The sequence below is a fragment of the Marmota marmota genome, unplaced genomic scaffold (assembly GCF_001458135.2).
Source record: "Marmota marmota marmota unplaced genomic scaffold, marMar, whole genome shotgun sequence".
NCBI classification, from domain to species: domain Eukaryota; kingdom Metazoa; phylum Chordata; class Mammalia; order Rodentia; family Sciuridae; genus Marmota; species Marmota marmota.
The window spans coordinates 6545544-6570444 of record NW_026000196.1 but is presented as its reverse complement, the minus strand read 5'-3'; the positions used below and the strand labels follow the sequence as shown (position 1 = coordinate 6570444).

The window sequence follows — 24901 nt, the reverse complement described above, 5'->3', positions numbered from 1 at the left end:
AGAATCATAGATGGTATTTACATCAGTGCCAAATGGCCAACAACAGTACCACTAAACAGGACAGACACTGGGCAGAAATGGAAATGACTACTATTATTCCCACAGGCAAAACCTCAAATCCTTTTAGGATTATCTAGCCTTAGTACCAAATCACTTATATACTGAGCCTCAATTATTCCATTTGGGGACCACATGTATTCATTAAGAGGCCTTATAAATCACAACTCTACTTGGGGGTGGGTTCTGGTCAAATTCTTGGGCCCTTGAAGCAAGTGAGAACCATTAGTAGGTTTATAAGTTCCATATGGTTTCTGCCAGAAGAATGGAAATTTTGAGGAGGGGTATACCAGGGCACATAAAACCGTACGGTCATCCCCTTTTTGTCTAGGTAGGGAGACCCATAACATGACCATACCTTAGAAAACTCCCTGGGGAAAACTGAGGCAATGACCCAAGAAAAAATGGGCTTGGAACTGTCCAAGTAAAACTGCACTTCTACACTCTAGTCCCTTTTCAAAATTCACTCAGATGCCCAGTGCTACTATGGGGCAGGAAATAATGTGAAATAGGACAGAGGACTGTTTGGATTCCATAGCTACCAAAACTATCAGAATAAATCATTTTCAAAGCAAAAGGTAAAGCGGACTTACCAAAGTCAAAGATATCTGTGCTCTCTGAAAAAAAAAAAAAGGACAAACAGGTCGTTAGCAAACGTAAGACAAAACAGAATAGGCACACCACATCATACTGATAGCTGTGACCTCTCCCACTCCCCATGATCCCCTATTCCCATAACAAATGACACATGCTAAAATTCCTGACACACCATATGTGCCCTAAGCATGGCACCAACTCTTTACGGAGTGGTCCTCCAACTGGGAGAAGGAATTAGAGGTAAAGCTCCTGGTTCCAAAGGCGGAGACCCACATGGGAACCAGAAACCAAACTGGTTTCATTATGAGATGGGGATTTAACCCTGATCCACTATCTCACCTATGACCCTTCCTCCTTCAGGATCCAGAGTGCTGGCCATGGTGTGGCAGAGTGGGGCCAACTGTGATCTCAAGTTGAAATTGATAAGTGCAGTTGATTCTAGTAGGTCACTGAGAAGTTGGGAGTCCCTCTAGATTCCCATCTAGATTCCATTCTCTAGAATCTGCCCATCCTTCAGATGGAGACAGTTATTTATTTGAGCATTGGCCTATAGAAGTAGCTTACCAAATAATGAAAGCTAATCCTAAACTGGGCATTGATTATGAGCCAGAGGCTGTGCTAAGCATTCCAGGTAACATATCACTCAGTCCTTACATCCTTGGAGGTAGGAGGCAACATCTCCACTTAAACAATCAGGGAACGGGTTATAGGGATTAAGTAATAAATTAATGCCGTTCATCTAAGAAGGGATTAGAGCTGGATTTATAACTACTCTACCAGAGACATTTAAACTTTAATGTGCAATGGAATCATCTGAAGGGCTACTGCTACCTTTCTTCACAGAAAGGAATGAGTATTCCTTGAAGAAATGAATGATTCAGGACCAATATAGAGAAAACGCAAGATGGGGCTAGAATAGCTTATAGTACTGGAGAGTGAAAAAGTGCTTGAAGATTAATGGGGACCTAGAGAGAGAGCTGAGAAGGGGGCTTCTAATAGCCAAATGTAGAAAAATAGTAAAAGCCATGGATTATCATGGACTGAATTGTGTCACTCTCCACCAAAATCCATGTATTAAAGTTGTAACAGGACTGGGGTGTGGCTCAGTGGTAGAACGCTTGTTTTACATGTGTGAGGCACTGGGTTCAATTCTCAGCACTGCATATAAATAAATAAATAAAATAAAGATCCATCAATAGATATATATAAGTTGTAACATCCAATACTTAAAAATTTGACTGAATTTTAAGAAGATACTGGAGATAAAATGAGGTCATCAATGTGGCCTCTAATTCATCATGACTGGTGTCCTGATAAAAGGAGGTTAGGACCCAGACATGCAAAGAGGGAGGCCAGGTGAGGACAGGGAGAACACGGCACCCACAAGCAAAGATCAGAGGCCTCAAAAGAAACCAACTCTACCAATACTAAATCCAGATTTCTAGCCTCCAGAATTGTGAGAAAATGCATTTCTGTTGTTTAAGCCATTCTGTCTACAGTACGTTACTATGACAAACCTAGAAAAAGAATACATAAATTATAAAAATATCTACAAATCCATACGGATACAACAAGTAATTGAATAAATAAATGGGGGAAGAAGGGAAAGCTCTTCCTTATGGTAAAATTCCAGCTAGTAGACAGAGAAGGAATGATAGAAATAGAAAAATCACCATTTGGCAAGTACTACAGTAATAATTGTTTCAGGCAAGAACCATCAATGAATGCTAAAATTAATGCATAAAAGAATAATGAGAAACAAGCCATTTATGTGGTTTCAAATAATTATCCTTACAAAGGGGAAAAGAGTAACTTTGCAATGGAGGAACCTAGTAGACACCATCTTGACCAAATGATAAAGTCAACATCACTGATGACAAGACGTAAACACTGTGCACTCTCTGATACAGTGTACCAGAAGGGCAGAGCGTCACTTCTGTGATGTTCTTCAAAAATGCATAACTTGAATTTAGTCATGAGAAATGAATACAAATTGAGGGATATAGTCTACAAAATATTGAGTATTCTACAATGGTGCGAAGAGGGTGTACGATAAAGACTGGGGAACTGTCTCAGGCTTAGAAATACTAAGGTAAAGTAGAAATAAAAGCAAGATATAATTCTGAATTGGATCCCAGGTGACAAAAGAATGTCAGTGGGACAAGTGATAAGATTTAAGTCAAGCTGGACTGGGTGTGGTGGGGCATGTCTGTGATGCAAGCAACTTGGGAGGCTGAAGCAGGAGAATTTCATGTTGGAGGCCAGCCTCAGCAACTTCACAAGACCCTGTCTTGAAATATAAAATAAAAAACGGCTGGATATGCAGCGGTAAGTACCCCTGGGTTCAATCCCCAATACTAAAAAAATAAAAATAAACAGAAACACCCCCAGAATTTCTGATACGTAGGTCTGGGTGGGTCTCAAGAATTTGCATTTCTAACCAGTTCTCAGAGATGCTGATGCTACATTATACTACACCTCTGCCTGCCACACCCTGAAAAACAAGAGCAATTCATTCATTCACTCATTTATTCATTCACTGTGGGTCTCCTACTTACCAGACCTTTGGCTAAGCCAGAACGGCCACGTAACCATAGATCTATTACGTATCTAACTACCTGTGGGGATGGGATGCTTTGTGTGATGGAGTCCTTCAGAGAAGGTCCTATTAACACTGTCATTTGATGGCTTGTTTGTTGTCTGCTGTGTTGTCACAGGGGACAGCAACAGAACTTTCTCCAAACCCCTGAACATACCCCTTCACGTCACCACTCCCTCCTCAACTGCAGATGGCCTGACTTGAGGGGAGGATGGTTGAGATGGGCCCCTGGCTTCAGAGCCTGAGCTGAGAGAGGGGCCAGGTCCATTTGCAGAAGCTATTAATTTGCAAATTTCTCATAAGGCTCCCATTTATTGGAGAACATTCTCATGTCAGCCAAATGTTTTGGCTGAATCTCTTAACCCTGTAATCTCCAAATCAGCTTATGAACATTAAAGTCTTCTGCTGGAGCCTGGAAGTGTTTATACATTCAGGAACCTCTGGAAGAGGGAGACTTGGGCTGCTCTCTAACCTGTGGGAGGGACTCAGAAGTACATAGCAGAGGATGGTCCCATGAAGGCTCCTCCACTCTGACCCCCATCAATAGGCCAGGAGGAGGACCGGACCAGCATGCCAAGCACCACAGGAATGCCAACTGGGCTGCACAATGAATGGAATGCACGTGCCCTCTACAGCCCAGACATTAACTCCCCGAGAAGTCAAGGATTCATCTGCACCACAAGCTTAGAGGGAGAAGCGCAGAGACAAGTAATTTGCCTGAAGTCACACAGCTAAGGAGTGATGGAGTGAGTTTGAACCCTAGCAGGTGGCTGCATAACCATCACCCTAGACTGCCTGAAGTCTATTAGAATCTGCTAGTTTTTTTGGTTTTGATTTTATGCATATGTTTTTTGTTTTATATTTTTGTTGTTGTTGGTTTTGATTTTACAGTACTGGACACTGAACCTAGAAGTGCTCTACCACAGAGCTAATGTCCAACCCTTTATTATTTATTTGTTTTTCCAAGACAGTCTCACTAAGTTGCTCAGGCTGGCCTGGAACTTGTGATCCTCCTGCCTCAGCCTCCCGAAGTATATGGGATTACAGGCATTCACCACCATGCCCAGCTAGGACTTACTGGATCCACCAGAGATTGACAATTGGTTCTAAATGTCTGAATTCACCTTATAGATGAAGAAACAGAAGCATAAAGTACTGACCATGGACTAAGCCCCATTCTAAGATCCCAGGCCACTTGTCTGGGGGGACCACAGATGGGATGTGCAACTAAATCAGGCTGATTTTAGAGCCCTTACTCTTAACCTTGACGCTTCGCTGCCCAGAAGCAAGGGAGAGGTACGTATGGTAAATAAGATCTTCTCCACTCCCTCCTGTCAGGAGGGAAGAGCAGGGATCTGCAGACTGGCTTTGTATCTAGTGCTCAGCCAGCGTAAGGTTTATTTGAGAGGGTTATATGGTATCCTTGCCTGTTCCCCCAGATAATTTACTCTTCTGAACATTTAGACATCTTGTCACTTGACATGACTGGCCCATCTCTTCCCTGTCATTACCTTTTCATCATCCATTGATTCCTTTAACATAAAGTCTCATAAAACAAGCAACCTCCACACAGCGTGGCCCTGGCAGAGTGTGGATGGGGCTGAGAAACACACCTCAGGTGAGCTGCCTTCTCTCTGAGCTTCTGTGTGGCTCCATCCTTCGCCCCCCTCCTGGAGCCAGATTCCCACAAAATGCCACAGCAGTAGATTGCAAAGGAGGGATATCCCAGTCACCTGGGGGCTTGATGAAGTACAGCTGTGGGACCCTGCCCCAGAGTTTCTGATTTAGAAGAACTGAAGGGGGTTTGACAATTTCAATTTTAATCCAGCTGATGTTGGGGCTGCTGGTCTGGGGACCACACTTTGAGAACCACTAGCCTAAGGAGTCTTTGTAACTGACTGTGGTGATAAGGGCATCCAGGGACTAGGAGATGGGCTGCTACAGCTTGTGGGGCATCAGGGAGTGTAGATGCTGCTTTCAAATATCAGAATTCAATCTCTAATTAGGTGGGTACAAGGGGAGCAAAGGACTGGGTCTAGCCTGATTTTATGACCTTGAGAGCACATTTGAAAGCCTCTACTTCTACAATACAGGCTAGGATCCTTCTCCCTGAGGGAGCCAAGCATGGTCCTCAACAGGAATTGTCTTGGGGTTTCTTACAGGGCCTGCTGGAGATGATGCTGGAAATGTCAGACCACTTGAGATATGCAGCACCTAAAACATCAGCATGCTCTCGATCCTCTCTGCAAAGACGGCTCCCTCAAACCCTGGACCCCAGTGCCAAAAATTTAGCTTTGCTTGTGGCCTTCAGTTGCCCAGCTTCACTCTGATCCCAGTTCCCTTGTCCCGAGATAAATAAGCCTCCCAGAGCCACGGCCCTGTAGCTAGCTACAGACCAAGAAGTCACCTTCATGAAAACAGAAGCGCTGCTGACCAGCAAACAAAAAGAGGAGCCAAATTCCATGACATGTGCTCTGTATAACTGAACTCATTTAAAAGCCACAAAATGCCAGATGTGGTGGCAATGTGCTGTAATCCCAGCAACTCAGGAGGCTAAGGTAGAAGGACTACAAGTTTGAAGCCACCCTGGACAACATAGGAAGACCCTGCCTCAAAAAAATAAAAATAAAAAGGGCCGAGGATGTAGCTCAGTAGTAGAGCACCCTTGGGTTCAATCCCCAGTATATCACAAAGAAAGTAATTAATTAAATAAGTAATACAACAATAAAAGCCACAAGACCCTTACAGGAGCAGTATCATCATGCCCATTTCATAGTTGAGGAAATCAAGGATTAGAAAACTACCAGGTCCAGGATCTCCCAACAAATAAAGGGCTGGGGGGAAATTCTCCACCATTATTGACCATCTCTGAAGTCCTGCTCTCTCTCTGCTGTAACACAGTATGCTCTTAGATGGACAATCGTGTATTTCTGAGATGTCTTAGATTTTGCTCGGAGAGGTTTTGGAAAATAGAGACTTCATCTTAGCTTATATAAAACGCAGAGGGTGCTACTGGTGCCCCAGTGTGTTTGGTTACCTGCGATAACTATACGAAGATGAGTGACTCTTCTCCTATCAAACTACCACCCCCACCCCCAACTCCCAGAGGGAACCTGTGCACCTCAGGGCCAGCTGGGCTGCCCTCACCTGGAAAGGGCTCCTTGAGGAAGTGTCCATTGATGGTCTGGTTGGCCGTGCCCAGGGGGTTTTTAGCAATAAGGGTGTAGTTGCCGTTGTTGTAGTGAGTGGGCTTGTTGAAGAGCAGGCAGCCCTCAGAGACCTCGCCTTCCTGGTAGTACTCCATGTGGATGATCTTGGACTCCCGCAGCGGCTGCCCGTTGTGCAGCCAGTGCAGCGTTGGTGGCGGGTTCCCGCGCACCACGAACTCGATGCAATGCTCCAGACGCAGCTCAGGCTCCTCCAGGCTCACCACGCGTGGGGGGTCTGTGGGGGGAAGAGGCCAGCTGAAATCCTGGACAGCGGGACTCCTGGGTCCCAGAGCAGCCTTCCAGCAGCAGAGATGGGATCCCCGTTCGCCCCCACCCAGCTCTGAAAAGACAGAGAGAAGCAGAATCCCACCGCCCCCCATCCAGGCTTCCTGGATCTATCTGAACTGCACGATTCCCTCTCAGGGCATTTTTAGGGGTTCAACCACAGATAGAAAAGGCCAGCTCAGGAGTGTCCTGAAGATGTAGTTGAACTGGAAGCACAGCATCTTCTGAGGGCAAGGATACCCTTTCTTGAGTTTACTATATAAGAACTTTTTTCATTTTATTTATTGTTGGTGTTGGGGATTGAACCCAGAGACTCTATCATTGAGCTACATCCCCAGCCCTTTTTATTTTTTATTTTGAGATAGAGTCTCGCTAAGTTGCTTAGAGCCTCACTGAGTTGTTGAGGCTGGCCTCAAACTTGTGCTCCTCCTACCTCAGCCTCCCACATTTCTGGAATGACTAGTGTGTGCCATTGCAGCCTGCATTCAAGCAATTACTTCTCAGTCCTGCCCTATGAAAGCTTTTCTGCCTGTAATGGTAGCCCAGGGTCACTGCTCTCACTCAGTTCTAGCAATGTCTCTGCCTCTCCCCAGACTCTGCACCAGCATCCTCTTAGTACCCAGCCATCCTGCCTGTACTTACAGTAGACAGTGAGGGCAACACTGGCATTGCTCATGCCCACCACATTCTCCGCAATGCATGTCAGGGTGAAGCCATTGTCCTCGCTCGTCACATTCACCAGTGTCAAGTTGATGGCATGTACGTTAGTCCAATTCAGATTTGTCTGAAAACCCAAATAAAAAGACAAAACTCAGTTTCTACAAGGGCATTCTCCTCCCTAACCCTGGACACCTTCTGGATTCGAGAGGAAGGCACAACAGGTGGGGAAGATATACTAGTTAAAGAACACTGACCAAATGTCAAGCTCTTCATGGTCAATAACCGTCCTCCCATTAATGTAATGTTTTGAATATTAGCATTATACCCATTTCACAGATCAAGAAACTAAGGTACCCAGAGGTTGATAGTATGCATAAGGTCAAAATGGCTAGAAAATATTTCAGCTAGATGGAATCCAAGTCCACATTTCTTCCTATAATGACAGAACCACAAACTTTCCCTCTTTATGACTAACAGGTGACCACTCCTTAGCACCCCAATGGGTGCTGATGCCAGGATGCCTACCTGGTGGGTGTTGATGGACTGCAGCCCTGTGACTATCCAGTCCACATCAGGCAAGGGTGATCCAGAGCCGTTGCAAGTGATGACAGCATTGTCACCCTCTCGAACAGTAAGGTTGACATGGCTCACGCTGATCTCAGGAAGGTCTAGGAGCAAAGCAGGTAACAGATGGAGTGACAAGACAGGTGAAGACCCCCAAAAGAAGCTCTCTCCATGGGGCTGATAATGGCACTTTTTGCCTTGACCAACAACAACGCCAACACAATTTGTTTGAGTTCTTGGAAGACCTTCCCCAAACTCCAGATGCTTTACACCCCCTTCCCAGTAGACATCAGAGCTCAGAGTTGAAGCCCATACAGTTGTTGCTCCCCTCATCAGGGCACGGATGGGGCAGCTGCCCAAGGAATGCATTTTAACAACTAAACCCAATGGCTCCGTTCTACTTAGGGAAGTGCGACTCACACAATTGGTGTGCTTGGTCACCACAGGGAACCATCTAGAAATTCAGATTTCTGGGACCCATCCCTAGACATTGTGAACTCAAAGGTCTGTGGTTGGGCCCAGAAATTGGCTTTTCTCAAAGCACCTTAGAAACTTCCAATAGAGGCAGTCTAGACACCACACTTTGAGACATGCACCTTCAGATATGGTTGACAAGAAAGGGCATTCTGGTCTGATGAGAAAAGGGGGGCACAGAACTCCTGTCTGCATTCCCGTAACCAACCTTCCCTGGCGGGCTCAGGAATGGGAATGACCAAGGAGGGAGAAGGCTAGTCGGATCTGCACCTGACTGCAGAGGTCAAGGCTGGAAGGAGGCCCTGGCATGCCAGGTCAAGGTCCAGCCCCTTGGGACCCAGGAGTGCCTCCAGGAGCGGGGGCTGGGGCCAGGCTCTCACTCACCACACTGACTGATGTTCATGCGGAAGAGGGGGAGCTGGGAGCCGTCGGCGTTGATGCAGTAGAGATTCTGGCTGTTGAGCCTGGCCTCCCCCTGCTCCTGCCACAGCTGCATCCAGCGGATGTCGCAGCTGCAGTTGAAGAAGTTCTGCTCCAGTCTCCTGTGGGCAAGAAGAGAGGGGAAGGAACCCCTGAACCGAAGATGGCCCAGCTCCCTCCCAGCGCTGAGGCCCACAGGGCCCCCACCAGCTCTTTGGGGATCAGGGAGAGAAGGAATTAAGCCAGCTCATGAAAGAAGAAAGAAAAGACAGAAGAATACAACTTATAAGTCCATGAATTTATTTAGTTTTAAAACTAATAAACTCATTTTTTTTCTAACAAATGACACCCATCTCACTTAATGCACCTAAAAGAAGAAAAAAAAAAGATCCTTTAAAATGCATCAGGATGGGATGCTCCTATTCTCAAAACCCTCCCATGGCTTCCCATCTCAGTGAAAGTCAAAGACAAAACCCCGAGTAGCCTGCACCATCTCCATCATCTTTCTCATGTTACCTCCTACCTCTCTTTCCCTCTCCTCTCTATTCACCCCGAACTTGCCATTGCCAAGTTCACTAGCATGCATGACTGGGTCATTCCCACCTCATGAACTTTGTCCTTGCTGTCACCTCAGCCTGCCAAGCTCTAACCTCACTCCCTCACTTTGAGGAATCATAGAACTTTCTATGACCACCCTCTGTACAAAAACCACTGCCAACCCCTGTGCTGATAATGCCCAGGCCCTGGCCCTGCTGTGTTCTTCTTTCTAGAATTTACCATCACCCAGCATCCCTTTAAATATTTATTTCATTGTGTGTGTATGTGTGTGTGTGTGTGTCTGTGTTTCTATCTCCCCAAAGAAAAATTAAGTGACATCAAGATCACAGATGCAGTCTGTTTTGTTCACTGCTGTATGCATGCAGTACCTAAAACGGAGCCTCACACATAAATTCTTGTGAATAAAATGAGAGATAAAGAGAACTTTTCCCTGAGGGAATAGGTGGTTAGCTATTTCCAAGATATACTCAAAGCCCATCTTGGGACCAGCTTTATTTCTTCATGAATTCAATGACTCGTTAATAAGCACCTGTTCCAGATCTGCCTGTGGGTTGAGTGCTGTTAATACAGAGACCAATGAGACAGTTCCTGCACTCGGCCCGGTGAAGAAGAATGTCTGATGGGGGAAGGGTCAAGTTCAAAGTCCTTCCTCTCCATGATTTGCCTTGTGACTTGGAGAAAGTCACATCCTCCTCCACGGGGTTATTAGGAAAATGAACGGCATTAATCAATCCCAAAACTCTTAAAGTAAAGAGCACCCGGCAAATCTGATCATTATGAAGAATATGATTCTCTGGACTGTGAAGGGGATCAATCTGTTGGTGCCCAGAGGGAGGGCACTTGGGTCACTGCACTAAAACCCTGGTGATTTTTGACAACTGGCAAATTCCAAAATAGTTAAGCATGCATCAGCATTAATCAGATTTCAGGGGAAAGTGAGGCCCCTGGGGAGACGAATCAATGTTTTGAAGGCACCAGGACACTTCAGGTAGAAGACAAATACCCCTACAGGACAGTGTCCTCTTCACTTAAAAATGTCCATGACTTCTGTCTGCACAGGGCACTCTCTCAGGGGTGGGGGGCAGAAAAGGAAAGGGAATTAGCCGCCTTTACTGAACTTCTGCTTCTCACATCTTCTAGGAGATGGCCAGGATCACCCCCAGACAGAAGAGAGTGCCTGTCTAATGTTTGGAGTGGGTAAGTCACCTGTCACAGCCCCTCCGCTGATATGGAAGAGCTGTCTCAAACCGCAGTCTGTCGAACTCCAAAACCCATGCCCTGGCCACCCCACCTACCCAATACAGAGCATGGCAGGGCTGAATGCAGCTGCCAAGAGGAGTAAGAGAAGACCCTGACTTCAGGAGCTCCCGGAGGTAGAGACCAGGGGCGGGGAGGGCTGGAGGGAAGCCGTGAAGGCAGAGGGAATATTGCTGGTGAGGATGTGGACAGGAAAGCGAGACTTAGCCAAGGAGCACTGGGAAATAAAGCTGGAAGGGTGAATGGAAGCCAGGTGGTGGAGGAATTCCACCCACATCAGGAAGCATGCATCCAGGTACATCCAGAATGTATCCAGGAGACACTGGGAAACCAACAAGGCCCTTAGAACTAGAGGACAAATAAATAAAGTAACCCTATAAAAGAGCAAGCCAGCGAGACTGTACACAATAAACCAGAGAGGAGGTGGGCTGAGACATAGGATATCTCATAAACACAGGTCACCATGTACCGTTGGGTAGTTTGTGCATTTCTCAAAGAATCCAAACAAAGCAATGAAGAGGGAATGAAATCCAGACCCTGTGCTCTGAAATGGGGCTGTGTTCGCCTAGAGGGGGCATCTTTCTAACTCACATCCGGGCATCCTGCAGTCTAGTAGGGCCCAGCTCATCATTCTCAAACTTTTGGTCTCAGAACTCCTATTGACTTAAAATTTTTCTGAAGACCTCAAACAGCTCTTTCATGTGGGTTACATTTCTCGCTATTTACCATATTGGAAAATAAAACGGAGAACAATTTAAAACAGCAGAATATATTAGCACAAGTTCATGGCAATGAGGTCATCCCATGTCATTCAGTCGCTGAGAAACGCCACTGTACCCTCCTGGGAAGAAAGGTCAATGATGTGCCAGTGTTGTTAGGATAGATCGGACCTTGCATTCTCCCTGAAGGGGTCTTGAGAGGCCCCAGGCGATCCTGGGATCACCAGGTGGGAACTGTCACCCAGTAAATAAGGGCCAAGAGTAAGTGGCAGAAACTGGAGAGAGGGAAGGGTGGATCCCACAAACATCCAAAGGAAGTCGAGGCACCATCTGACACTTAGTTGGGAGGAAGAAGAAAAGGAAAAGTAGAATACGAGATTTTAAGCTCCAGGGGACAGGAAGTCAATGGTGAGGAGAACTGTCTTTGGTTGGAAGCAGAAGAGAAGGAATCAGTGGAAAAGAGGAGATGAGAACTATTAGGAATGGGGAGGTGGGGGTGATCACCAGTCCCTTGGGGAGGTAAAGGAAGGATGAGCCAGATCCAGTGGCATATGCCTGTGACTAGGGAGGCTGAGGCAGGAGGATTGCCAGTTGGAGGTGAGCCGCAGCAACTTAGCAAGACCCTATCTCAAAAGAACAATAAAAAGGGCTGGGGATGTAGCTCAATGGAAAAGCATTCATGGGTTCAATCCCCAGTATCACAAAAAAAAAAAAAAAGGAGAAGGAGAAGGGCTATGGGGGAAACAGGGGGAAGAGGAAGAAGAGGAAAAGGAAGAGGAGGAGGAGAGAAGAAGTAGTCTTGGAAGTGTTTGCTTTAGGGGTAAGCAAAAATGCTACAACAGGAATAAAGAAGAAAGACAAAGTAGGAAGAAAGTGACAGAGAAATAATAGAAATTATGGATAACAATGTATCACAGGTGCAATAGGGCCAGTGCTATACCAAAAGTCTTCTCTTTTTTTGTTGTTGTTTTTTTTTTTTTTTTGATATCAGAGATTGAACCAGGGGTTTTAACCACTGAGTCATATCCCTCTACTCTTTTTTATTTTTTATTGTGCTGCAGGGTCTTGCTAAGTTGCTTAGGGCCTTGCCACGTTGCTGAGGCTGGCTTTGAACTTGCAGTCCTCCTGCCTTAGTCTCCTGAGTCTCTGGAATTACAGCTATGTGCCACTGTGTCCAGCTCTACCAAAAGTCTAACACAAATTCTTTTAATCAACCCTCACAGGGAGGAAGCTCAGGGAGGAAGGGGAGGTCTAGTGGCTTCCTTAAGAAAGCAGAAAGTCAAATGTGCCACCTGGTGCGTGTGCAAACAGAGACCTGAGGAGCTGGAGTGGCTTGGATGCCCACTGCAGGGCTGCAGAGAGCCTGGCCGCCCTGCTGGATGACACGAAGGCTCCAGATGCTTGAATATGTGCAAATTGAACCAGGTCAGCCTTGTTTTTCCCAGCTGCTCACTTGACAAGATGTGGTCATTCATTATTAAGTAGGTGTAAAAATACAAATTATCCACCTGGGTTGAAAAGACCAGACAAGCGAGGGGCTTGGCAGTGACGCCTCCAGCCCCAGCAGTGCCTGCTGCAGTCCTGCCTCTTGTGGGAGCCTGCACTGCAACACGTCCCGACTTCTCAGTGGCTCCCAAGGTAGACATGAGTACACAGTGGCACCCTGGGCATCCCACATGTCAAGTGTCCTGAGGCTGGCAGGAGAATTCGGTGAGATGTTTGGGATGTGCCAAGGCTGCTGCCAGAGACAGGCTCAGTAATGGCCCTTGTTTTCTTCCATTCTTTCCCTCCAGGGCCCTCTTACAGGATCTGGTCCTTTTGAGATCTGGTCCTTGACTATAATCCAGAGTCTCCTAGAAACTGCAAAAGAATTATGGGAGCCTCTTCCTCGTCTTTCTGGACTTTCCTGTTTTATTTATTTATTTTTTTAATGTGGTACTGGGGATTGAACTCAGGGTGCTCTAACCCTGAGCTACTTCCCCAATCCTTGTTTTTTTTTCTTTGTTTGTTTGGAGACACTGTGTCACTAAATTGCCCCCACTGGCAATCGTCCTGCCTCAGCCTCTCAAGCAGTACAGGACTGTGTCACTGTACCTGGCTTAGATTTTCCTCTTAGAGAACAAAACTCATACCTAGCACAAAGCATTTTGAGTCCTAAAACAGTGGCACCCTGGGCATCCCACTGAGCCAATCTGCAGTCATTTTTATATCCTAAGAAGAGTCTGCACAGTGAGGTGGGCAAGAAGAGATGCGCATGCCCTGGATCTAAACGGTGCTGTCCATTCTGGTGCTCTTTTCCCGTCCAACCAGGCATGGAGTGGAGACTTCTTTAGCCAGGGATTCTGAGGCAGATCTGAAGAACCTATAGCATGGCTCTCTGCATTCCATTAGCAATGTGGCTGACCCTGTGAACACTACAGATGGTCCCGGGACCTGATCACAGCACCTGGGGGCTTCCCACCCTTTAACTCAGCCCCATCCAGATGGACATGAGTACACAAGCACTTTGCAGCAGAGCTGAGGCCAGGACTGGGTGTTCAGAAAACACTGATTTCCCCATGATTGCTTGGGAAATTTGCTTCTCCCTTCCAAAGTATTAGCACTGCTAATGGCAATCCTGGGGCCAGGTGGTGGAAAATGGGGAGGGTACCCAATCGGTAAGGGCAGCACCATTGTCACACAGTGTAGGCCTCCTCAAGGTAACAACAATCAGATGGCAGAAAAAGTACACAGACAGAAGATCTGAGTTGGTCATCAGCTGTGTCACTTTGAGCAAATACAATGGGTTGAATTATGTCCTCTAAAAAGATTTGTCCAGGTCCTAACCCTAGTCCCTGTGAATGTGACTTTCTTTGGAAATTCAGCCTTTGCAGATGTGATCAAGTTAAAGATCAAAGGATGAGGTGGCTCTGGATTTCTGGTGGACACTGAACTCCCAGCCCAGAGAGGGAGATGACAGACAAGGAGATGGGGATGTTAGCCATGTGAGCTGGAGGCAGAGACCAAATAAATGCAGTAGGCAAAGAGTTCCAGGAGCACCAGAGGCTGGGCAAGGCAGAGAAGAATTATCCCCTAAAGACTTTGAAGAGAGGGTGGCTCTGCTGACACCCTGACTTCAGACTGCTGGCCTCCAGAACACTGAAATAATAATTTTCTGTTGTTGTAAAGCACCAAGTTTGAAGTCATTTGTTATGGTCACCCTAGGAAACTAAGAGTGTGAGTAACTTAATTCTCCAAAACTCAGTTTTAACATCTGTAAGACGGTGATGATTGTATTTAACATTCCTTCTCTATAGAGTTATTGAGAGAATTACATTCACATGCTCCGTGAATTACAAGGGGGCTATAATAAAGCAGAAATTGCTATTATAGCAATACTGTTATTAATGTGATTGTTTAGTGACTTCTTCAGGAGCTTTCAAAGTGGTTATGGCCAAAAAAGGGAAAAGGAATGTGCCAGAATAAGCCCAAACTCATCGCTATACTGAGTTAATATTTTACCAAGTCGATTAAATCTGCAAATCATACCAGAGGTAATTATCACTTTGCTTTAAGAAAATGAAATATTCCAGTCTATTTTAATCATGTCTGCTCTGTGCGTGCAGGGTATTAAGAGAAGATGCATTAACGGTCCTCAGGGTATTTCTGGAGGGTTTCCGTGCTGTGGGTTGATATCCTCCAGTGCCTCTGCCATTGCCTAGATGGTATCATGGGATTCAGAATCCAAGCTTCTTTTCTTTCTAATTCATTCTTTATCTCTAAGACAATCTGTCCAATTCTTGCTCTGATTTTTAGACAAACAGTTCCAGTCTTCTCTGTCAGGAGAAAAAAACAGAAAAACCATCTTGCCATAACCAGAAGCTTCTGAGAGCACAGCGCCATGCCAAGCTGAATTCCTTTAAAGCCGGAAACAGTGTTGGCTGCTCCAAAGCAAGTCTTGAAAGATGCCCCCATTTGGCTCCACGAGAGGAACCCCACCTGGGGCTGGGGATATAGCTCAGTTGGTAGAGTGCTTGGCTTGCATGCACAAGGCCCTGGGTTCAATACCCAGAACCACCAAAAGAAAAAAAGAGAGAGAGAGAGAGAGAGAGAGGGGAACCCCACCTGGACTGGTGAGAGGCTATATGCCAGATGCTCCCTAAGACCATGCCTTGTCTCCCAAAAGTAGGTGACAGAAAGTAAAGGCAGGATCTTGGTATATGGCAAGATGGCCACCCTGTGATGTCACTCAGAGGGGAGGCTGTCATCTTAAAGAGGCTTATGGAAAGACCCTGAGCACACTGGACATGTTGCTGAGTGGGTAAGGGAAAGAGCATGGTTCTTTGGAAACAGCTGTCCCAGATGGTGATAATTCCAGAAATCATAACACTAATTCCTAGATTACCATGTACCAGCTCTGTGATCCTGGGATGCCTGTTCAACTTAGGCAGCCTCAAATCCCTCATTTGTAAAACTGGCTACACTGATACTGCCTTTGTGGATTTGTTCCAAGGATGAGATGGAACTTTGTACACCTTAGGTGCTTAATATGTGCCTCTTCCTTCTCATAGCCCACTGGAAGTAGGACCCTGGGCAGTAGACACTCAGTCTTTTCAGTAGAAAGGCTCAACACATCAAATTGTCAAGCAAGGAAGAGGCTGGTTGGGGGCACAGCAGAGCTCCTCCAGAGACCCTCTGTGAAAGAAAGAAATATGCTAAGAAATTGCCAAGGATCTGCTTGTCCTTCTGTAGCTGCAGACCATCAGTGAAGCCTCGCTCTTGTGGCTGAAGACTTTCCTGGCTGCCACAGCACATGCTGAGCCCTCTGTCCCCCAAGGCCAAAATGGTTTCTTCCTGAAAACACCAACCCATCTCCACACCCCAGGCCTCAGGAGGCATCGAGCAGACCCTGGCAGGCAACATGGCTCGTGGCAGATGGTGCCATGTGGACTAATCAAGAAGTCGGACAAGAAAGTACTACCCTCTCTTCTGTTTGCCAGGAAGGGGGATTGTTTGGATTTTAATCACAGCCAAAGCTAAGAGCCAATGCACGGCCTCCTCCAGCCAAAAAGATAAATTTTCCACTCTCAACGTTCAATTCTTCCTCAAAAAATAGACCCCAACCAGGGCAATAGCTCCTTGGAGGGGGGCTTCTTTATCCTCCAATATGATTTTTCCTTATTTAACAATATGACAGGAATAAAATGCTCCATGGACACAGTGGCATTCACATGCTGACTCCCACTGGAAGGAATGTCTTCATTCCCCCATAAGTTACATCCAGCTCACAGGAGTATTGATCCCAGGCAAAGATGAATGCAGAATCCCATGATCCTCTGGGAGAAATCTGACATTTTCTTTAAATATATATCCATGCAACAACTGTTTCTAAATCTCCACAAAACAGGTCACCAGGGCACCACACCATTGATTTCATATCCAACGATTTCTTAGAAAGAGCTCTGAACATTTTCTCAATAATTCAGCCAACAGCAGACTCCAGATGTCCCCCCAGAGGGACACTGTCCCTGGCCTCCCCTAGACAAAGGGATAGGCATCACTAGATAACTAGATTCAAGGCTCCCAGGAAAGAGAGCCCCCTGAGCCCCCTATCAGCTCAAGGGCAACTTAGGAAAGATCCACAACCATGCACTTTTTGAAAATTAGCATATGAAAGAGTCTTGCGTTGGAAACAGATAGAATAAAGCTGGGAGATCATAGAGCACAGGGGTCAAAACTTTGAGTCTACACTCTACCTCTTTTTTACTGGATGACCTTGAACAAGATACTTAACCTTGCTAAGCATGTCAGTGTTCTCAAATGTTAAGTGATAGTAGTTATTCCTACCATACAGAATTCTTATAAGGATTAAATTAAATAATATGCATAATTTAACAGATTACTGCTTGGCTTGGAGGAAGAGCCCCAGAAATCAGTATCAGTGGTAGTCATGTTAATTCACCTCTGAGATCTTTTCCACCTACAAAGATGCGAATGAATTTGTCACATGGAGTATAACAGTCTGGCATCTATGTGTCTGTGATGTGGTCTATTTTTGTTGTTGTTGTTGTTTATTTACTTCTCTCTCAGCTTGAGTAGGAGTTTTATTGGTGTCCATCTAGAGCTCTGCCAGAGGAGACTAAGGACTCTGATCACCATGTCTATGCTACCTCCACCAGAGGTGGAAGGGGCACAGTTCTAAGAGAGGAAGGCAACCCACAGCACATTGTCCTAAACCTGCAACACTTTTTTTTTTTTAAGTACTGAGGATTGAACTGAGATGCTCTATCACTGAGCCACATCCCTAGCCCTTTTTATTTATCATTTTCGTATTAAGACAAGATTGCACTAAGTTGAAGAGGCTGATCTCAAACTTGCAATGCTCCTGTCTCAGCCTCTTGAATAGCTAGGATTACAGGCAAGTGTCAGAGCACCCAGTTCCACACTTTTAAAGAGACAACCTCTGTACATCCTATGCCTTTTGAAGCACCATATGTTCAGGTAGGCCCATGAAGACAAGGACAGTCCACAAAATTGTCATGGGATGAAAGGCTCTTGGGACACTGGACGTAAATATTCTCCTTCCTGCCAGGAGGTCTCATCCATGAGCTCAGGTCTCGCCAGTGAGAACAAGTTGAAAAACCAAGAGCCTAGGCAGAAGTCCAAGGTCATTGCTGCTTGGTAAAGACAGTAAAGCAATCCGCATTCTGTGAATTTGGGTCTGAGTCACCAAGTAAATGGGAAAACATGAGTGGCGTGTCTGGAACTCTGACCCCCTAACTTCATCCATGCCTCAATTCCTCTTCAATTTATTCCTTGATTTATTCCCTTAACATAATATGCTGTCCTTCATGCACAGAAATGACCCTGATGACTCACACATCAACATGAGTTATTTTTTCCAGCAGTGGTCACGAATTTTCACTCATCAAGCCAACATTTGTGTGCACAAAATGGCTGGCCTGTGACAGGCTGCACTGATCAGCTCTGGGATGCAGCAAGGCTGAGCTGCCCCCTCCCGGGGTGCCTAAATAAGCTGTTGGGAGATCATGAGTGGTGGAAAGGAGGTGCATTCTGAAGTCAGGCCACCCCACCGGGGCTCAAGTCCTGGGCCGGTCCTTATGCAATGCAATCGAGGTTAAACCTTGGATGCATCTCTAGGGATCAGCATTCTCACCCATGACCGGCAGAGAATAACACCTACCTCCTATGATTCTCGTGATGCTCAATCTAAGGTCACGTTAATGAAAGTGTACCTGATAATTCATAAAGTTATGCATCACAAATGTTATTTACTATGAATTGATGCTCTATTATCATTGATACTAAAGCTATTATTACTAATCACCTGTAGATCATAAAACTAAATCCTGATAGGAAATGAGATTCTGTCTTCTGAAATGGATTATGCTCAGGGCATGAGAAATGGAGCACCGGGGGTGGGGGCTTCCTGAGTTGGCTCTCCCTGAACTCTCTGCATGATCCCACCAGCAGCCCTCTCAGGTGTACACACAGCCTTCTGTAGCTCCCGGTGCGTGACGCTTCTCCCCACCCAACCAGTATCACCACTTCACCGCCTGCACAGTCTCAAAACCGAACTTACAGTTCCCGAAGACTCAGCGTCTGGAAGAGCTGCCATGAGAGTGTGGTGAGGCGGTTGCTCGACAGGTTTCTGCAAGATTGGCAAAACAAAGAGGAAGTTAAAGGACAGACCTGCCATTAGTCAGGCTCTTGAGAGTGAGTTTGGTCATTTCACTGGAGCCCAGCTTTGTTTTTCCTCTTTTGCTTTGTTCAACTCTACTAAAGATATATTTGCTAATAGTTGAGGCCACAGATCAGGTTTGAATAGAATTCAGAAGACTTTTAAAAGGCAAGGTTTTACAAATCAAAGAAATAATAGATTATTCTCCCAAACTCTCTCTCCATAATAAAAGTCCATGCCTGTTGGAAGCCACCCTCCACTAGGAGGCCAGAGAGCCCTGAGCCCATGTGTGTTCTTAACAGTCACCCAGGTCAATAAACTCTTCAAGTCACCTACAACTCCTCCTAGCCCATCCCTCCCCCTGCAAACAGGCACATCCGTGAGATCAAGACATCAGCCTTTTGTTCACATGTCTGTTCTCCTCCTAATGGCTATTTAATTGTTCTCATTAGGATGTACAGGGGGAAGGAGCAGCCATTAGTCTTCTGAATGAAAGAAAAAACACGCCCACGGTTATTACTTTGCCAGGCTCAACAAACAACTTTTGATGTGATAACAGCCCTTACAGGCAGCGTTAGACATTGCTAGAACTGAAGTGGCACCTGAGGAACAATGTACTCATCTACTGATGGGGTGGATGGTGATGCTGATTCCATTTAGGTAAATACACACACACACACACACACACACACACGCATGTATTTGTGTCTATTAAACATGAAAGTAATGAAAGCAAACACAGACTTTATTATAAACACACATGTGCTTACACATGCACCTATATTTAGATGACTTTTAGAGCAGATATTTATGGAAAGTCAACACAGGCTGCACTGAGGGTGAGGGTGCTGACCACTGAGGGAAAAGATGAGGTCACTCCAGAGCCCCGTGTTCAAGGTACAAATGAATGAGGAGAAGGAAGAGCATAAATCAGGTGATGGATGTAACCGATGTGGAAGAGGGAAAAAGCTACTTCAGACAGGTGCTCTCAGAAGAGCCTCCTGACAAGGTGACAAAAGACCTGAGTCAAGAGGAGAAGGAGGTGAGCACCAGGGGCAGTAGAAATAGTAAGTGCAAGGGTCTGAGAGGAACACCAGAGCCAGGAAGGGAGTGGAGGAGTGGAGGCCGTGAGCTGGGATAACGGGAGAGGGGCTCATGCCACACCCACCTTGATGGCCACGGGACGAGACCAGATTTTACTCAAAAGAGCAGTGGGAAAGCACAGGATGGTTTGGAGTGGGGGACATGACATAATTTAATTACCATTTTTTATGGAAGACCAAGCCTGAATGTTGGCTGGCCCGTTTGAAGGTTACAACAGTGCTACAAGAAAAAGGGGTGAGGCCATTTAGTGAGGTAAGGAAGTCTACCAAGAGATCACGTGGAGGCAGTGGGGTCAAGGGTTTCCTCCCTGAGACTATTACATTTAAGATGCCTGGCTGGGCGCAATGGCACACACCTGTAATCCCACAGACTTGGAGAGCTAAGGCAGGAGGATCACAGGTTCTAATCCAGCCTGGGCAATTTAGTCTCAAAATAAAAACTAAAAAGGGCTGGGTGTATAACTCTGTAGTAGAGAGCTCCTGGGTTCAATGCCCCAGTACTACTGACAATAAGATGCCTGTTAGATATAAATTGTTTTTTTGCAGTGCTTGGACATAACCTGGGGCCCCACCTATGCTAGGCAAGTTCTCTGCCACTGAGTTACACCCCAGCCCCTATTAGATAACTAAAGCAAGAAATGGGTCTATAGCTCACAAAGGGAGACTATACAAGAACAGATACTCAAATTTAAGAAAAACCTAAGGGACAGTCCACACTTCTTTTTGATGCAGCCTATCTGTGATGAGTTGGCCAGATCTGAACTGGCTAGGTCTCAGGGACAGCCTGTGCTGGTGTCAGGAAGGTAGCCCCACCATGCAGGGGACTGGTGGGGAAGGGAAGAGGACCTTAGGTAGGTGGCTCCCACAACTAGTGTTCACTGTCTTCCTTTCCAGCACTCCCTCTGTTCAAATTCTCCAAGACCACCACACCCAGCTCTTGAGGCTGGCCCCCATGGCCCATGTGCTTACCCACTTCCTCTCTGCAGGGCCCAGAGCTAGCCATCATGTTCTGATTCACGAAACCCCTAGTGACCATACTCCTCCTTCCTATAAGCTTCCACCACTCCCCCATCAGCCAGAAGTAAAGAACTGACCAAAGAAGAGCTGTACCCATCTGGGACGCCATCTGGGACAAGTCCCTACAGCAGTCCATCTCCTGCTGGGAGGGGTGGAGCAAGGGATCTGACAGATGTCCCCAAGAGTCACTGCCCCTACCTAGATACTAGGCTGGGAGCTCAGAATCTAAAGTCAAAGACAACAGGTTGCAATACCATTCTCTGAATCTCTGTTGCTAGAGGCCTTCACGAAGTTGTAATAAATCTTTGTGTTTGAATCATCCAGGTAGAAATCTTTTCTCCCTTGTTTTTCCTGGTTTTACTGTCTACACACAACAGCATTCTTGGCAGCAGAAGATGGACAAGCCCACACTTCCAAATCCAAAGGGAATGCTGGAAAGCAGCTCAGCCTCTGCCTTTAGCTCCCCACCCGACTCTAATGCTCCCGGGAATAAAACCCATGGTTCTGAAGCTGAGCAGCAGCATCCTTCAGGGACTCAGAAGCCAGAAACCCCAGGCTCGTTGACCCGTGGGGGTCATGTCCCTGGTAAAACCCAAAAGCAAGGCGGGAGACAGGAACGATCCAGGTGAAATGGGCAGCCTTGCTCATCCCCCAGAGAGGAGCAGGCAGGGAGCCTGCCAGGAGTCGGGGAAGCCCCGGGCAGAGAGCAGGCTGCCGGCAATGTCCTCCCACAAAGGTCATGCTTTGCTACATTAGGCAGAAATGTCAAGAGAAAATTGGATTCTGAAAGAAAGAAAATAACAGGCATTCTGGGCAAATAAAGAATAAGAAACAGCATTATCTCCTCCTTATTACAAGTTAAAGGAGGGTGGGGACCTGGGATACCTGATAAGGGGGAGGTGGGCTCCTGCTCTCCCAGGAATGTCCTAGCTGCACCTCCTGCCCATCCCCCCTTCATCCTCCCAATCCCACCTGGAGGAAGGTGATCCCTTGGATTCCTCCAGTACTTTGTCCAAACAAGAGTGGCCACCACAGCACTCACGCACTCTGTCCACACACACACACACACACACACACAAAACCTTGTGCGTGTTCCCAGACACAAGGACACTGTAAGGCACAAGTCCAGGGAAGGGTACAGTGTGCGGATCCTGTGCAGCCATATACAGTGCCCTCCCAGAAACACACCCAGTCCCAGAGACAAACATACACAGAAAAGACAAGAAGGAAGGCAAACACATGTAGCACAAAACAAGAAGCATAAGTCTCTGGCCAGCGTGCCCTTCCAGACATTTATCAATTCTCATGGTCTAGGGTAAATGGGGACTCTGAGGCCCAGGGTTTCAGTAGGACTCACCACCCACTCAGAACTCACTGCCCCAATTTTCCTCCTAGCTGGCACCTCACCTGTATTCATCTGTCATCACTTATTGATGAGCTGGTTACCCTGCTCATCAGACAAGACTTTAATTAAGAAGCATTCTGCCTCTGAGCCCCACGGCCACCTCCTCCTGAGGCCTCCTCCCTAACAGATCCATTATCACCCGTCTCTGACTTTTGCTTGGGTCAGTAGCCAGTGTCCAAGCCACATGACCAATGAATTAATTTGGTGAGCAAGATTTTATGAGATGATGCATCAGACACTATCCCAAAATCAAGCTCCATGACATCGCCCCCTCTATCTCTCATCTGAGACTCCCAAACAAAGCCATTAATTTTGTCCTGCACAACTGGCGCTCTCATAGCCAGACTCTGGAGTCCAGAGGTAATAAACGATGACGATAAAGCTACTGGGTGCTCTGGGAACATGAGCCAGACACACATATGGCGAAACGCTGGGCCCTGAGGAGTGATAGGGCTGAGATAGCCCTTCCTGCATTAATCCTGTTTTGAACAGGGATCCTTCCAGGCAACCAACCTCCCCTCAGGCTGGTAGAAGGCTCAGCAAGGTAAGTGGTCCTAAGGGAGGTACCAAACTCTAGCAGGACAAAGCCCCATGACTGGGGAGGATATCACCCTAGGAATCCAACTGCCCTACAGAAGGGTCAGCAAGGTGGATGCTGTTGCCAAGAGAAACCAAGCTACCAGGCACAGTGGCGCACGCCTGTAATCCCAGAGGCTTGTGAGGCCAAGACAGGAGGATCGTGAGTTTAAAACCAGCCTCAGCAATGACAAGGTACTAAGCAACTCAGAGAGACCCTGTCTCTGAATCAAATACAAAATAGGGCTGGGGATGTGGCTCAGTGGTCGAGGGCCCCTGAGTTCAATCCCCCATAGCCACACACCCACCCCCAGCAAAAAAAAAAAAAAAAAGGAAGAGAAACCAAGAAGATGAGTTCTCCTATTGCTCTAAACATACAACCTGGAGCGGGGAGGGGAAGGGGGGCTAAGATTTGAGAAGGGGACACTAATCCCCCTCCACAAGTGATCCTGCAGATGGAAGTCTTGGTGAATTTCCTGGTTTAAGAGTGAGTCCAACATTTGGAAACACCTCCTTTTCTATTGGCAGAGATAGGCCCTGTGGGAAGGTATTATTAGGATTCAAATGTGGGAGGGATTGTTGGGGGTAGGTGCCCCAAATCCCTGTGCTATTACACCAGACCACCCCACCCAGGCACTATTCATCCAGCATTTCACCGGATCATGTCAGCTCCACAGACCTTTTGATAATGCTCCCACCAACGCCTGGAGGTTCACTCCACTTCTGCACCTCCCCAGCCCCTACTTGGGCTTTGTCTTCTGTTTTTTATGAGATTGTAAAACATGATGGTGATTTGTTGCAGGTTGAATTGTGCCCCTGTCCCCAAATTTATATGTTGACATCCTCACTCCCCATACTTTAGAATGTTTCTATACTTGAAGATAGGGCCTTTAAAGAGGGGATTAAGATTCCATGAGGTCATTAGGGTGAGCCTAATCCAGTACGACTGGCATCCTTATGAGAAGAGGGATTTAGGACACAGGCTCACTCAAAGGGAAGAGCATGTATAGATACAGGGAGAATACAGCTATCTGCAAGCCCAAGAGAGAGGCCTCAAAAGAAATCAAACCAGTGAACAGCTTGATTTTTGGACTTCTAATCCCCAGAACTATGAGGCAATAATGTCTATTGTTGAAACCATTCAGTCTGTGATACAGTGTTATGGTAGCCCTAGCAAATTAGTGTGCCTGTTCCAAGCCCCTCATTTACCCCAAAGCCTTGACTGTCAGGTTGGCTGCCCCACTGGGATCCCTGAAAGACTGGAAGTCATGGTTTTCTGTCATCCCCTCGGCTGTATGCCTGGTCACTCTAGGGAACCTGCCTCCCAGTCAAGTTCTAGCTGCTAAGTTACAATTTGCTATCTATCTGTCCACTTGCCCAACTCTTGGATATGCTCCAGCCTCTTCCTGAAAAAGATGATTAAAAGAGAAAAGAGAGAATCAGGAAAATGCTCAACTCACATCCCAAAGATGAATGCCACCAGAAATGACTTTTCCTGGAGGATTTGTTCTGTTGCTGCTTAAAGTCAAGTTTTTGAGCATCCTATGTTCGTGATGCATTTGACACAGTGAACCAGAAAACCCCTACCAGCCCCACAGGTTCCTGGGCTGTGGCTTGCTGGCTGGAATCAACCTGATGTAAATCTTCTTCTTTCCTCCATGAAGGCAGCATTTTGAAAAGTGCATCTCTCTCTCCCTAGGACATAATACCTTCTCGGCTC

At 46.5% G+C, this 24901-nt stretch overlaps 1 protein-coding gene across 6 annotated transcripts in view; it reads right to left on the bottom strand.

Moving 5' to 3' along the window:
- Ntrk3 (neurotrophic receptor tyrosine kinase 3) overlaps positions 1 to 24901 on the bottom strand; it is a 329603-nt gene that overhangs the window by 266081 nt on the left and 38621 nt on the right. For all 6 annotated transcript variants that reach the window (XM_048790284.1, XM_048790285.1, XM_048790286.1 and 3 more), the window contains exons 3-8: positions 18982 to 19050; positions 8830 to 8987; positions 7933 to 8075; positions 7390 to 7531; positions 6401 to 6697; positions 651 to 674 (exon numbers count right to left, since the gene is read on the bottom strand). In XM_048790284.1, the coding sequence (XP_048646241.1) occupies positions 651 to 674; positions 6401 to 6697; positions 7390 to 7531; positions 7933 to 8075; positions 8830 to 8987; positions 18982 to 19050 (833 nt within the window). The remainder of the gene's footprint in view (positions 1 to 650; positions 675 to 6400; positions 6698 to 7389; positions 7532 to 7932; positions 8076 to 8829; positions 8988 to 18981; positions 19051 to 24901) is intronic.